Source organism: Nelumbo lutea, chromosome 7 (genome assembly GCF_056320005.1).
Source record: "Nelumbo lutea isolate HS-2025 chromosome 7, American lotus-T2T, whole genome shotgun sequence".
Lineage (NCBI taxonomy): Eukaryota > Viridiplantae > Streptophyta > Magnoliopsida > Proteales > Nelumbonaceae > Nelumbo > Nelumbo lutea.
In genome coordinates, this window is record NC_142690.1 from 7,947,797 (window position 1) to 7,963,581 (window position 15,785).

Consider the following 15,785-nt stretch of genomic DNA (forward strand, 5'->3'; position numbering starts at 1 on the left):
TGAACCATTGCTTGCAGCCTAGGTGATCAAAACCATGGCTTGTGTGGGGCATTTGCACATAATCTTATCCTTACAGTTGGACGTGAGAAGGAAGCTATTCCCTAGCCCCATAACAACCATAAAGAGAACCAATTTTGTGAATTATCCCATACAATGTTGTAGAGAAGATGGGCCGAATGGCCCATAGGTTGTTTATTCTTCTTGTTATTTTGGGTTCATCCTGTCAATGTTAAGTTATTTTTTTTAAGTTCTTTGTAAATTCTGCCCAACTAAGGGCCTCCTTGTAATTACTCAAAAATATCTAATAAAACAGTGTTAGAGGGCTGAGATAGAGACTGTTCGAAAACTATTCTCAAAACCCTCATTGCCGAAACACACAAGTCTCCTCTCCTCTCTTTAGTTTCAACATGATATCAGAGCATATCTGAACTTAAACGTCCTAGGGCTGGAGGCTTAGTCACGTATCGCCTGATTCTTGGAGGTCATTGGACAAGCCCAAGACTAGAATCTCTTGGAGAAGGGGTTCGGTGACCAGGAAGAGTCAGAGAAAAAGAAAAAAGGGGAAGGGGAACAGCTCGGTTCTGTTTTTGAAGCTCGACTGTGCTTGGACTGCTGAAGCTCGAACTATAAGTTGTGCTCAGTTTTCTGGTTCTGTTTTGCATTACCTTCGACTGTGTTTGGACTGTTGAAGTGTTCGAAAATCTTAGCTGTTCTGTACTACCTTCAACTCCATTAAATCTGGTTTAACCCAGAAATTTCTGGGCTGTTTTTCTCTTCTTCTTGGAATGTTAAAATCTGCCGAAACATCCTTGTAACAAGGCTGTGTATTGTTACTCTTGTTTGGCTGTTTTTAGAGGGCTGTACGAACAGTTTTTGGGGTCTTTTCTCTTCTTTGACAGTGGGGTTGTCTCTATTGCCCACACTGTGTTTGTGAAAAGGCATATTCAGCAATACCGATTGGTACTTACTCTTTTTGGCTGAGTGTACAACCTTGAAAAGGTACTTCGGCTAAGTGCACAGTGCCTAGGAATTCCTGATTTCTTCTTAAAGCCTAAACTCAGTGTGTTGCCTCCTTGTGATCGGCTGAACTCAGTGTGTTGTCTCCTTGTGGTCGGCTGAACTCAGTGTGTTGTCTCCTTGTGGTCAACTGAACTTAGTTATTGCTTGTTCTTATCCAGCATACTTGTCGAAATCATCTGAAATCATATTCGGAGTGTTTACATGATGTACTCCTCAGAGTTTGAAAACAAAAGTGGTGCTGAATATGGATTGGGTCAGGGGACTCCAAGTGATTCCTTATTGACAGTGACCACAGTTAAGCTAGATGGAACTAATTATCTGGCATGGTCACAATCAGTAAAGATTCATGTTTGTAGTAGAGGAAAGTGGGGGTTCATTTCCGGGAGTAAGAAGGCTCCCCCAGAAGATGATCCATCCTACGATAAGTGGATGCAAGAAAATTACACTGTCATTGGGTGGCTTGTGAACTCAATGCAGCCACAGATCAGCCAACACTATCTATGGATGAATTCAACAAAGGAAATATGGGATAGTGTTGCTGAAACCTATTCCCAAAAACTAAATGTGGCTAGAGCCTATAAGCCGAAAAGTGATGTGAAGAATCTGAGACAGGGGGAGAAACCATTATCTGTATACTTCTCAACTTTGAAGTCTTTGTGGCAAGAAATAGACTTGATAGAAGTTGTAACCTGGGACACCACCAATGATGCAGAGACCTACAAGAAACTGGTTGAAAGAAACAGGGTATTTGAGTTCTTAACCGGACTTAACCTGGAATATGATATCACAAAACAGAATATTCTTTCCAAGGAGTGTGTATCTTTGTCACAAGCTTATGCATTGGTGAGTAGTGAAGAGAGCAGAAAGGCTGTATAGGTTCAAGGGGTTGATATTAATGATCATTTTGCCAATATGGGGATTAAACCTAAAGGGAATTTTGGAACTTCTAGTAGCACAGGAAAGAAAGAAGTTGTATGTGAGTACTGCAAGAGGCCGAAGCACACCAAAGACAAGTGCTGGAAGTTACATCCTAACCTTGTTCCCATCAGGTTTCAGAAAAAATATGATAGTAAAAGATCAGGAAGTGCAAATGTAGTTGCAGAACAAGATAGTGAAGAGATGTCTGCTTCTGCACAGTTGGCAGCCAAGAGAGCAGAATATGAGAAGTTTGGGAAGATGATCAATCAGCTGAGTGATGTGACCTCTGCTACCCACCCTTCGGGAAATCTACTACTTCAACATTTGCTCATTCAGGTATAAGGGCTTCTGCTAGTCATGCTACTTCTTCAGGTAATCTCAAGATACCTTGGATTATTGACTCAGGTGCTTCTGACCATATGACCAATCTGTCTACCTTGTTTGTTTCATATGACTTACTTCCTGGACGTGATAAAATCACTTTAGCTGATGGTTCACTTGCCCCTATCTCAGGTAAGGGAACCATCAAGGCTACAGATTCCTTGTACCTCCCTTCTGCCCTTCATGTACCTAAACTAAATACAAATTTGTTGTCTGTGAGCAGTTTAACCAAGTCACTAAACTGTTGTGTAACCTTTTTTCCTTCCTAATGTGTTTTTCAGGATCTGGGGTCTCAGAAGGTGATTGGGAGTGGCCATGAGGTGAACGGAATATACCTGCTTGATACTCCGGGACAATGCACTGATCATCTTGGGAATGTTGCTCTTGGATCTGTCTCTTCAGAGTCTGTTAGTCAGATTATGTTGTGTCATTGTCGTTTTGGTCATCCGTCTTTTTTGGCTTTGAGTCTTCTATTCCCTGAACTGTTTAAGGGAATTAGTCTGTCCAGTCTTCATTGTGAGCCTTGTGAATTGTCAAAGCATTGTAGAAGCAAGTATCCTTTGAGAAATAAAAGATCTTCTGTTCCTTTTAATATTGTGCATTCTGATGTGTGGGAGCCTTACCACTTACCCTCCATGGGTGGCTACAAATATTTTATCCTGTTTATTGATGATTTTTCACGATTCACTTGGATATTCCTGATGAAATCCCGTGATGAAGTCCCAAGACTTGTAAAACAATTCCATGAATTTGTTCTAACCCAATTTGATACCAGGATTAAAATCTTCAGATCAGACAATGCAAAAGAATACTTTGAGAAAAACCTATCCTGCTATCTTTCTGACATGGGGGTTATTCATCAAAGCTCATGTGCTAGGACCCCAGAACAGAATGGGGTTGCTGAGAGGAAAAGCAGGCATATTGTTGAGGTTGCAAGAAGTATCTTATTTGCCTCACATGTTCCTACCAGGTTTTGGGGTGATGTTGTACTTACTACTACCTATCTCATAAACCGCATGCCATCCAGGGTTTTGGGTTTTAAGTCTCCCTTCACTCTTCTTCATCTGGACAAAGATCTTTTTCCTATTCCTATTCGTGTCTTTGGCTGCACCTGTTATGTACATGTTCCAAGTGTCCAAAGGCATAAATTTGAACCCAAAGCCCAAAAGTGTATCTTCCTTGGTTATTCCCCCAAACAGAAGGGCTATTGTTGTTTTGATCCAAAGTCTGGCAATCGGTATGTCTCAATGGATGTCACCATTGATGAGTCTTCCCCTTTTTATGGTTCCTCTCCAGAAGGACATTGTCCACAGGGGGGGAATTTGACACAGGTGTTTGCTCTTCCTCTTCCTGTCCCTTGATGTGTCTGCCTCTCCCTCAAATGAATCAAGGTTGGATCAGTCGTTCCATTCTCCTTGTCCTGGTACCCTACCTCTTCGTCCTGCCCTCAATCCCAAGGTGTATCAAAGGCAAAGATCCAGAAATGTGCAGGTTGTTTCTCCTACAACACATTAGCCTCCTACACTTCCAGTCACAAAAGAGACAACAGGTACTGGTTCAGCACCTTTGGATTCATCCTTCCCTGACCTTGATATTCCCATTGCTGTTAGAAAAAGAAAACGGAAGTGCACTGCACACTACATTTCCAAGCACCTTTCTTACAGTTTGCTTTCACCTTCATATTTTGCCTATCTCGCTTCTGTTGCTTCTCATCCTATTCCCAGGTCTGTGTCAGAAGCTCTTAAGATTCCAGAATGGAGGAATGCTATGAAATCTGAAATAGATGCCCTACACGAATGACACATGGGAAGTGATGGATTTGCCTGAAGGGAAGGATCCTGTTGGTTGCAAGTGGGTCTTTACTATCAAATACAGAGCTGATGGTACCATTGAAAGGTACAAGGCCAGGCTGGTTGCAAAAGGCTATACACAGACATATGGGATTGATTATTTAGAGACTTTTGCACCTGTTGCCAAGATGACATTTGTGAGGGTTCTTCCATCTTTAGCTGCTCACTTTGACTGGTCCCTTTATCAATTGGATGTGAAGAATGCATTTCTGAATGGTGAATTACATGAGGAGGTTTACATGTCTCTTCTTCCAGGGATGTATGGAACTGATATAAAAGGGAAGGTATGCAGGCTGAAGAAATCTCTTTATGGACTAAAACAGTCCCCTAGATCATGGTTTGAGAGATTTAGAACAACACTTGTTAACTTTGGTTATGTGCAGACACAATCCGATCATACTCTTTTTGTGAGGAGTGGACCTCTGGCAATATATCTCATTGTGTATGTAGATGATATTGTAGTGATGGGTAATGATGCCTCAGGAATTCAAGATCTAAAATCTTTTCTCCATACAGAGTTTGAGATTAAAGATTTGGGGGAATTGAGATACTTTCTTGGCATAGAAGTGGCTCGATCCAAGGATGAGATTCTTATCTCCCAAAGAATGTATGTTCTTGACTTGCTCTCTAAAACTGGAAAGATGGGTGCTAGACCAGCTGCTACTCCTATTGATATGAGTCATAAACTCTCAGCCTCAGAAGGGACATTGTTAGAAGACAAAGGAATCTTTCAGAGACTTCTTGGGAAACTTTTGTATCTATGCATGACTTGGCCAGATATTGCATATGCAGTCAGTTGCTTTAGCCAATTCATGCATGCTCCTCGAGACACTCATTTGACAGCTGCAGAGAGAATACTAAGTTATTTGAAGGGCTCCCCAGGAAAGGGTATTCTGTTTGCCAAGCATGGTCATATGAAACTTGAAGCTTACACCGATGTTGACTGGGTCGAGAACATTGATGACAGAAGATCTACATCTGGGTATTGCAGTTTGGTAGCTGGTAATGTTGTTTCTTGGAGAAGCAAGAAACAATCGATTGTTGCTCGGTCTTCTGTTGAAGCAGAATATAGGGCCATGGCACATGGGGTTTTTGAATTATTATGGCTAAAATCTTTGATGGAAGAACTTGGAGTTGAATATGACATGCCAATGATGTTATACTGTGATAATCAGGCTGCCATCAACATTGCTCACAATCCAGTGCAACATGATAGAACCAAGCATATTGAAGTTGATCGACACTTCATTAGGGAAAGGGTCTCTTCGGGTGAAGTGTGTCTTCCTTTCATCACATCTAAAGGACAGTTGGCAGATTTTCTTACCAAAGGCATTCCCAAGGCAAAACTTCAGCATGATACCAGCAAGCTTGGCATGATTGACATCTATGCTCAGCTTGAGGGGGAGTGTAGAGAAGATGGGCCATCGGCCCATAGGTTGTTTATTCTTCTTGTTATTTTGGGTCCATCCTGTCAATGTTATGTTATTTTTTTTAAGTTCTTTGTAAATTCTGCCCAACTAAGGGCCTCCTTGTAATTACTCAAAAATATATAATAGAACAGTGTTAGAGGGCTGAGATTGAGACTGTTCGAAAACTCTTCTCAGAACCCTCATTGCCGAAACACACAAGTCTCCTCTCCTCTCTTCAGTTTCAACAAATGTAATATAAATGTATACGCTTTTCAATGCTAAAAAAACCATGCTAATGAACCAGAAACAGGGCCAGTTCAGTTCAAACTGTTTGACCATCAGTCTGAACCTATATGAACTGGTAACATCACATAGGAAAGAGTCAGCAAAAAGAAATAAAATTCAATTTAAGATCAAAATTCTTAATGAGTGAGATGCCTCGCATAAATATTTAGGTTGACCAATTTGGTTCATTTGTTTTTTTCCTTTATAAAAGATTCAAGTTCAATTTCACAGCCAAAGTAGAACTATTTGGCCTAGTTTCATTTTCTACATTTGTAATTATCAACTTGACATGCGCCTATATAGTTATTTTGCCATCTGTTTTGTGCAATATAAAAATGAAATATCAATATCTTGCTTCCCCCTCTTCCAAGATGCTCACGAATTATAAAGAAAAAAGCTTGTTTTTTTATAAGAAAAACACAGTTTTATTGACATGTGTCTTAATATCTTTTGCTGGTCAGTTTTAAATAGCTTTTATTCCATTGTTAGACAGTTTGTTGTGATTGATTCATGCTTTGATCATAATTTTAATTTTTACTGTTTCGATTGTTCATTTTGTCAGATATTGGGTTATCTTTCTGGTCCGTCTCCTCACATAACAAGTGCAGCTGTTTCTGCACTTTCAGTGCTGATATACAAGGACAGTGATCTTTGTTTTTCTGTACCTGATCTGTTGCCTTCAGTTTTAGTTTTGCTGCGAAGCAAAGATATAAAAATTATAAAAGTACCTGGAAAGACCGAACTCATTGTATTATCTTTTTTTTTTTGTCTACTATATTTATTGTTTTAAGTATACTTGACATGAAACAGGCTGTTTTGGGCTTCATGAAAGTGGTGGTATCCTGCTTACAAGTAGAAGACTTGCAGAAAATTCTTTCCGATATAGTCAATGGAGTTCTTCCATGGTCTTCTGTCTCAAGACATCACTTTAGATCAAAGGTACATACAATTTGGGCAGAATCTCTTATTGGCAATGTTTTCTTTTATATTTATCTGTTCTCGACATTTACAGATTTCTGATTATGCTTGTCACTACAGGTCACAGTTATACTGGAAATCATGATACGGAAGTGTGGTGCTTCTTTAGTTCAGTCCATCGTGCTAGATAAATACAAGGGGCTTATCAAAACTGTTTTGGAGGTAATCTTTTTCATTGAATGTTATCATCATAAAACAAGTTACTGGCATGTTGTTTGAGCAGTTCCCTGAGTTTTATTTTCATATACTTGCTTACTGTTCTAGATGTTGCAGATTGCAACAAATTATAAGAAGAATATTAGGGGTCAGACCAGTCAGTTGAAGGGATGAGAGTTAGTCTATTGCATATATTTGACAATTGATGTAGTTTGTTGCTTTGCCTTTTCTTAAAAGAAAAAAAACCATCATCTAAGCCTTTTCCCAACTATACGGGATCAGTTACATGAAGCCTATTTAACTATTCTATTATGTTCAGTGTCATATCCATCATTAAATTATGAACCCTTAAATCATTTCCTATTACATATACCCAAGTCCATTTTGGTCTGCCCCTTAAACTTGTAACAGATCACTTTTCCTGAAAGAAAAGATAAATCCGTTTCATATATATGATTCCATTATACAAGTCAGAATTCATGGAAAGTTATTTGCTTTCTCAGGTTGCATGGAATAAGATGATTGTCATTTGTATTTTGTGATTTCTTGGATTTCCTGTAGAAGCTTTTATATAGTTGATTTTATACTCATTTGCAGCAACGCCATGGAAAGAAAAGTTCTAAAGATGGTAGTACTGAGACGGCATTGGAACTTGCAGATACATCTCCAAAGTGGTCTGGACTCTCTATGAAGCCTACAGAATTTTATTATATTGTTAGTTCCAATTTTCAGGTTTAGATTTCCATCTCTCATTGTGGAACTTGCCCATCTCAGGAGGAAAAAGAGGGCTTATGGAGGAGTAGATGTGCCAGATGCGGAAGATGGTTCCAGGACACTTGGAATTGTGCATAAGAGGAGAGAAAAGAAACGCAAAGTTGAAAATTCCCGCAAAAATGAGCCGCACAAGCATATGGTTAGTGGTACTGAAAATCGAAGGATGAACAAACCTGACTCTAAATCAGGGAAATTATTGAAAGGTCAGCCAATGAACAGAGATAAGAGCAAAAAGAGGGGGTTGAAGAAAATTGCCACAATTGGAGGAAAGGGAAAGGTGGGGCGAAAAAAGGCAGGCAAAGCATTGGTTCCTGATCTTGCTGGTTCTTTGAAGGTCCAGAAGAAAAAGAAAAAATACTAATAACAACTAGACATCTGCATTGAGCTTGGAATATTAAAATGCTTCTGTTGCACATAAAAGCCAGTCGCAGTGCCTCCAGCTACTATTTTAACTGCACGGAAAGCAGTTTACAGTTTCAGAGTAGTCCTGCATATATTTTGCAAAATACCACCACTCCACTGCAAAGCTAGAAGATGATGAAACATTGCGTGGCTTGAATTTCTGAGTTCCTCTTGAAGGTGGAATGAGTACCAGTTGTCAGGAATTCAGTTAATGTGAAGTTGCACTTTGCACATTGGTTTGTCCTTTATCAAGATAATTGATCCTTTTTTTTTTTGTTTTTTAATGACATTAAGATGCTATTGTGCCAACCATTTTTGGTCTCTTTAGATGTTCCATATCAGTTTTTTGTTTCATCAATCTATTTTTCTTGTATTTAAGTTGTGGTTACTGGATAGGCTCGTTACTAGCTACTATTGTTAGTTTTTGATAAAAAGAATTTATATTTATTTGTTGAGGAAAGCTAAACAATAAAACACATATAATTATTTTATATTTCTAATTTTTTAAATAATGATTAATTATTTATATTTTATAATACTTTTAATAATTTTTTATAATACAAAAATAACAATAATTGCTCAGTTTCTAATATTTCTGGTTGAAATTGGGATCAGTTTCACTATGGCCATTTGTAAATTGGCCAAAATCGAATGACCTAATCACTGATATATTTTAGTATTTTTATATTTTAAATATAATTTTTTAATACAAGAAAGTGGAAAAATTCCTATATTTCTTAGTCTCAAATATTTTATATTATAAATTTATTTTTTAATAATGTGAATGTAATTTTTTAAATTTAAAATCAAGTTTTTAATATAATATTTTAAACCAATTAAACAAACTAAAAATCAACCCAAACCAATACAACCTGATTTAGTTGGTTTTCACTAATGGTCAGTAGATTTTGGGTAACCAATTCCTTAAGCTTATCATGTCGATTTGGTTGGCTAAATAGCCTACATTAAGTTAGTCAATAAATAAGTAGTTTAATCTCCAATAATTGTTAAAAATTTATAGCAGAAATGCATAATAATTAAAAATATATTGTTAATAAAAATAATTACAAAATACTAAAAAAATATATTAAGTTAGTCTATAAATATTGTAATCTCAAACAATAATTTAATCTCTAATAAATATCAATGAATAAAGTACATCAAAAATACAATATATGCAATAAGTATTGTTAAGCAAAAGCTAAATAATAGAAATGGGTCATTAACTAAAATACCCCTTATAGTTTCATTGATTTACTAAAATCTACCCTATAGTTAAGATTTTACTAAAACACCACTTATAATTTGTAATGGATTTAATCAATCTTCCATTAGATGATAGTGGAAAATGACAATATTGATCATAATGCTCATTTAAATAAATTTAATTAAAAGAAAATAAAAATTAAAATACCATTTTTGCCCTTTATAAGACACGGGTAACAATTCTATTGGCTATATTTGGTTAATTTTGTTTTTTGTACAAAAAAAAAGTGTTAAAGGGTATTTTTGGAATAAAAAATCATGTGCTTAATGGCAAAACAAACACTCCTTAATGAAATGTTGGTTAAGTAAATAAGTTGTAAAATATATGAGATGTTTTAATAAAATGAAAATCATAAGGTAGGTTTAAGTAAATATGTAAAATTATAAGATGTGTTTTACTAATGACCCTAATAGAATCACATAAGAGTATACAATTGTTTTATATTTTTCAACTTTTTAAATAATTAATAATTATTCATATTTTATATATACTTTTAATAAATTTTTTATAATATAAAAATAACAATAATTAATTTCGGTTAGGTTTATTCATCAAACTGATGAAACTGACCAACTAGTCGGTTTCCTGGTATTTTAGATCGGCTTTGGTTTAAAAATTTCCTAATTTGACCAAGTTTGATCAATTTCATTTTTGCCATTTGTAAACCAACCAAAATTCAACGACCTAACCATGGATATATACATATTATATATTTTATATTTTAAATATAATTTTTAATCTAGAAAAGTGAGAAATTTTCCATATTTCTTAGTCTAAAATGTTTTATATCATAAATCTAATTTTTAAATTTATTTTTTAATAATTGCATTATAATTTTAAAAATTTAATTTAATTTTTAAGTTTAAATCTTTGGAACCGACTGACTAAACCAAAAAATTGATCCAAACTGATACAAGTTGAGTGGGTCGGTTTTCACAAAAAGTTAGTCGATTTTAGTTGACTAGTTCCCCAACCTGACTAGGTCAATTTGATTGGCCAAATAGCCTACGACCGAACCGAACCAACTCATGGACACTCATAATTTCAGCTAAATTAATTGTCATCTTCGATAAATAATAATAATTTAATCTCCAATAATTCTTAAAAATTTATAGCAAAAATAAATAACTATTAAAAATATATATTGATAATGACAAAATATAATAAGTAATAAAAATATATTAACTTAGTCAATAAATAGTATAATCTCAAGTTGTACTTTAATCTCTAATAAATATTAATCAATAAGTTATAACAACAATACAATAAATACCATAAGTTAAATTTAAAAATTTCACTAATAGTAATTTAATCTCTAATAATTATTGAAAGTTTTCTATTAAATAACAAAAACATAATCATTGATAATATATTTATCACAAAAATAATAAATAATGACTGAAATACGATAAATATTAATTTTAGTATATATAATTATATAATAAATATAGATTAAAGAGTTTAAAATTATTATTAATAAATGTTATTTTTTTAAAGCTGTTTTCTTAAATTATCACTTGATATAAGTGAAATTAGTTATTTACAATATTATGTAAAAATATTAAATTATTATTAATTTCAATATTATGTTATAGTTATTTTTCTACTTTTCAGATTTTTTTTAATTTATTACATAATTTCTTTGTTTTAACTATTTAAAATCTAGTTATGTTAAATATTTTGTTATTCAAAATACCTAGTTATTTAAATACTTAAATAATATGTAAAATATTTAAAATTTAAAATATTAGTTATTTACGGAGTTTAATTATCCATAAAATCATAATTTATACTATTATTACATAATTTAATTATTAATTTTGTAATATATTAAATTATTATTAATTTAAATATTATGTTATAATTATTTTTCTGCTTTAATTTTGTTACTTTAACTATTTAAAAACTAGTTATTTAAATATTTAAATAATCTATAAATTATTTAACTTTTTTTCTATTTAAATTTTATTTATTTGAAGCTATTACATATTATTAAATGTTTGAAAAAATTAAATTGATGATCCAAAAAACATAATTTAAATTGTTTGTACATAATTTTGTGATGTATTTTTTAAAATTATAAAATTATTTATTAGATAATTTCATTATTTTAACTATTTAAAATATAGTTATGATAAATATTTAGTTTTTTAAATATTTAAATAGCCATAAAATATTTAATTGTTTTTGTTATTTGAATACATATTATTAAATATTTATAAAGCATTTAAATTGATGATCTGGAAAAACATAGTTTAAACTGTTAATACATAATTTTATGATATATTTTGTAAAAATATAAAATTATTTTTTGTGTTTTTAATAAATATTTTAATGTTATTATATAATTTTGTTAAAATATTTAAATAATTCTTAAATTTTTTAATCCAAACTTTTTTTAGATATAGATAAATAGATAAAAAATAGGGGAGAGGATAAATAGGATCTAGAGATAATTTAGAAGATAAATTAGAATTAGAGATAATTCTGTGAAAGTGGGGAAGGTATTTTAAGATAAATTTTAGGAGAAGAGATTATTTAAGTTATTGGGAAAGTGCATCTCATTGGTTGTTTCAAAAATGACATGAAATAATAAAACAAAAAATTCAAAAAATGGAGAAAATTTCTTGACCACTTTGTTTTGATATATATATATACCAACAACATGGTACCCATGGCAAGAATCCTAAGGATTTTTTCAAAATTCATCTATATAATTGTTTTGGATGTACTTGTTGATTTTTGTTGCGTCTTAAGTAATTTAATTAATTTGGTTTGGAAGAAAAGAATCGGATTTGTTGGATATTCGCTAATCAGGTGATAGTTGCCACCCTTTTATGTGTGTAGTAATTGGTAAATAAAGTGAGTTTGGGCACAGGGCTTGATGGATATATAACAGTTGTGCATTGGGAATATCTCTCTTTCCATTCATAGGGAGGTGTTCCAGGGGTCTAGATGTGGGAACTTTTTGTGGGTAGCAAATGCAGAGTGGTTAGGGAGTTCAAATCAGCCCCCCACAATGTACCATAGCACATCTATGCCGTATTGAGATGGCAATCTCATGCTTTCATCATTGAGTAAATTTGAAGAAGCTACTAAAACTAAAGTATTGTGCAAAAACCTATTCTTTGGCTAAAGGACAATGTATTTGGGCTTTCTAGATGTTTCACCAAAAATACCAAGTGAGGCCCATCTCACAATGCTAAAAGTTGTTTCACAAAAGCCCTTCCAAACAGGTACTGACTTCTATTAACATGTTTGAGAGTGCTTTTTTGGTCTAAATGGTTTTCTTTTTAAAATGAAATTTTTGATAAAAAACTTTTTTAGTGTTTGGCTGTTTACAAGCTTTTATTATTGATGAGGCCGAATTTGGCCCTCCAATGACATTATGACACCTGGCACTTACAAACAGCCTGGCACTTATAGGCAGCTCACCACAGATAGCTCGCCATCGTGTAGCTTGACAACTAGGTGCAGCCCGGCACGAGCTCAGGCAACTTGCTACTAGGCAGCTCACCATCATGTAACCTGACAACTTAGACAACTTGGCACTACACAGGCAACTCGCCACTAGGCAGCTTGCCACTAGGCAGCTTGCCACCAGGCAGCTCGTCTCCTAATCAAACCGACCACTGCATGACAACCCTGAGGAGCTCACCATTATACTCCGCGTTTTACGAGATTGTGACTTGTAACGGCTGTATTAGCTAACCCACTCCCTGACTTAGACGGAAATGGGCAACCTTACCAGTTGGTGGCTTTATGCCCACCTAACACGAAAGCATGTCCCATTACAACGGGAATCCGGGAACTACTCCACCAAACCCACGAGGACTCCAGTATATAAAGACCTCACCCCCCAGGGGAAAAAAGAGGCGAGAAAATGAGGTGGTAACCCTTACTCTCTAACTCTCTCATTCTCTAATATCATTCTTAGCTCACTACTAAGTGCTAACTTAGCCATCGGAGTGACTTCACCAGGTATACACCCCCAGGCTCTCTGATTCAGTTCTTGTAGGTTCCTCAGCTCCCGCCACCTACAAAGATGAGCAGATCATCTTCAATTTGGGAGTAGCCGGTTCAGTTCCCGTCGTTGCTGGTAGCCAGATCAATTCTTGTAGGGAGCATCTGGGCTGTGTTACGCTAGGGAGCTCCACTTCAGCCTCTGAGTCATCGGCCACTTGGGAGCAGACCAAACGACGAGGTACTTAGCCAAAAAAATGATACGTGACCAGAAACGGTTACATCAATTATCTTTTTGTTTTTGTTAAAAGTAGCTTCTTATAAACTTAAAATGCTAAATAAAGTTTTTTTTTTTTTTTGCATTTTTAAACATGCCTTTTTTATGCAAAAAAACTTGTTTCCAAGTCTTTTTGTTAAAACAGTTATAAAAAAGATCTTTTTGTCAACTAATTTTTTACTGGCTTTTGGCTTTTCAATTCTAAAACCTAAAGCACTCCAAGTGCTTCCAAACGTTAGAATCAATTTAAGGGTAGAATTTAGGGAATCTAGATTTTCTCACAAAGTGTTCTTTACTCACAAAATGGTCTTTACATCCAAATGAATCAAAACATACAAATATGAAAGATATTATTTTCCATGTGCAGTTGCAAATGTATCTTGACTTCTTGAGGTGAGGAATATTCCATGAGTAAATCCAATCTTAGAACTGAGATTTTCACCTCACAGAGTAGTTACAGTCACATCCTACTATGTATTGGGAACATCTCCCATGTATAATGACATACAAATATAAGTGATGTTCCCGATGTGCAGCTGGGAGCCTAAGACATTCGAGAATACATTCTATGAGATTGGTGTCAGCTCTCTGTGAGGAAGAGATCTGCGCTGTTTGAGATTAGATTGGCACTCCACACATACATCTCAACATGCATTAAAAACATCTTTAGTACTTGTTATAGGACATGTTTTTAATGAAACCGTATTCAATTTGTGTAAAGCCCGTTTCAATAGCCTTTATAGCTTTGCATTGGGAATATCTTCTTAATGCAAGGCTATTCAAAGTTCGAACAACATTAGAAAGGGTCTTGCAATGACTGATTTTGTTGTTCAGTGGGGTATGGAACGCCAACATTTAAATACATGGGCCCATGATTTTATTACTGGCGTGAAACCTCATCATTGATTCTAAGGTCAAAAGGATTCAGCTATTCAAATTTATGTGGGGCTCCCATGCGAATTTGCCGAGTATGTGCACTTCATCCTGACTCGTAACTTGCTGCAGAGATCAGCTTCAGTCGGTGCAAACCCTGCACAATTTGCATCGGGAACATCTCCGGATTTCTGTGCTTTATTTCATTCCCAAAATGTATTATGGGTGTTCGAACGGGTATTGCACTGACTGAATCCGGCTCTGCCGGTTTAAGAGAGCCGCCCACGGTTCGTTTCTTCTGTCGGGTGTTGGGTCTGGTGGTCGAGGACGAGAAGCGGCCTGCAGTCTGCACTTCTGTAGTTCTATTTCTATAGTCCCCTGGTCCCAAGTCCCAACAGCACTCCTAAAAGTCTGACGGATAGTAGAATAAAAATCCAGGGAAAGGTTTATCCTAATGCTCCTTCCCTCTCCTTTCCTCTGATTGTCTGAATCTCACATTCATGGCGTTGGTTACTCCAGAGCTCTTCAAATTACATTGTTCAAATGACCCCAAAACCTACTCCTTTCCCTTTTATTCCTCACACATACCTTCGTCCAAAATGACGACCAAGACGAAGAGTAGCAGCCGAAGAACTGTAATTTCCTGCAAAAGTAGCAAGGAAGAGGGAGCTTGGGAGGAGAAGAAAGATGGGTTTGTAGATTACGACAAGGGGGAACATAGAGTTTCAGCTCGGGTGAGTGGGCTCAGGAAAGATGACATCCCGAAGCGGTACCGGTTACGTGTCGAAGGGGACCGGTGGCAAAGAGATTGGACAATCTCTCAGGTTGTTCAGAAAATTCTCAAGCTCAATCGCTGGGATGACATTGAAGGAGTTCTTAATCGGTGGCCTGGTCGATTCGCAAGGAAGAATTTCCCTGTTCTTATTCGGGTATGCAGAAAATGACATATACGATATTCTCTCCTGCCTTTTCTCCTTGCTGCAACAAGCTGAGGATTCGGTGTTTTTTTTAGTTAGATTGACGGAACATGGACTGATGAGTGATGGAATAAACTGAAATTCATAACTTTTTTTTTTTTTTTTATCAAAATGGCACCTATAGTTTTTAGCTCAAAACCGACAATGGAACAAGTTTTCAATGAATCTTTTATTTTGATCATATCAAAGTATCCGATATACACGATGTGCAGGTCTAGAGTCTCTGACTCAAGTGATTTAGAAATCACCACCCCA

At 35.3% G+C, this 15,785-nt stretch overlaps 2 protein-coding genes across 4 annotated transcripts in view; both read left to right on the forward strand.

The window, feature by feature from the left end:
* The window catches only part of LOC148844907 (ARM repeat superfamily protein), a 107,143-nt gene extending 98,592 nt beyond the window's left edge, over positions 1-8,551 (forward strand). For both annotated transcript variants that reach the window (XM_088954448.1, XM_088954449.1), the window contains exons 14-18: positions 6,426-6,587; positions 6,674-6,802; positions 6,902-7,003; positions 7,595-7,671; positions 7,772-8,551. In XM_088954448.1, coding sequence (XP_088810574.1) covers positions 6,426-6,587; positions 6,674-6,802; positions 6,902-7,003; positions 7,595-7,671; positions 7,772-8,132 — 831 coding nt within the window. In that variant the 3' untranslated portion in view covers positions 8,133-8,551. The remainder of the gene's footprint in view (positions 1-6,425; positions 6,588-6,673; positions 6,803-6,901; positions 7,004-7,594; positions 7,672-7,771) is intronic.
* A 6,149-nt stretch (positions 8,552-14,700) lies between these two features.
* The window catches only part of EMB2654 (Tetratricopeptide repeat (TPR)-like superfamily protein), a 29,433-nt gene continuing 28,348 nt past the window's right edge, over positions 14,701-15,785 (forward strand). For both annotated transcript variants that reach the window (XR_016102164.1, XM_088954451.1), the window contains exon 1: positions 14,701-15,482. Coding sequence is in view for 1 of the 2 variants with exons in the window: in XM_088954451.1 (XP_088810577.1) it covers positions 15,054-15,482 (429 nt within the window). In the remaining variant the exon portion in view is untranslated. The remainder of the gene's footprint in view (positions 15,483-15,785) is intronic.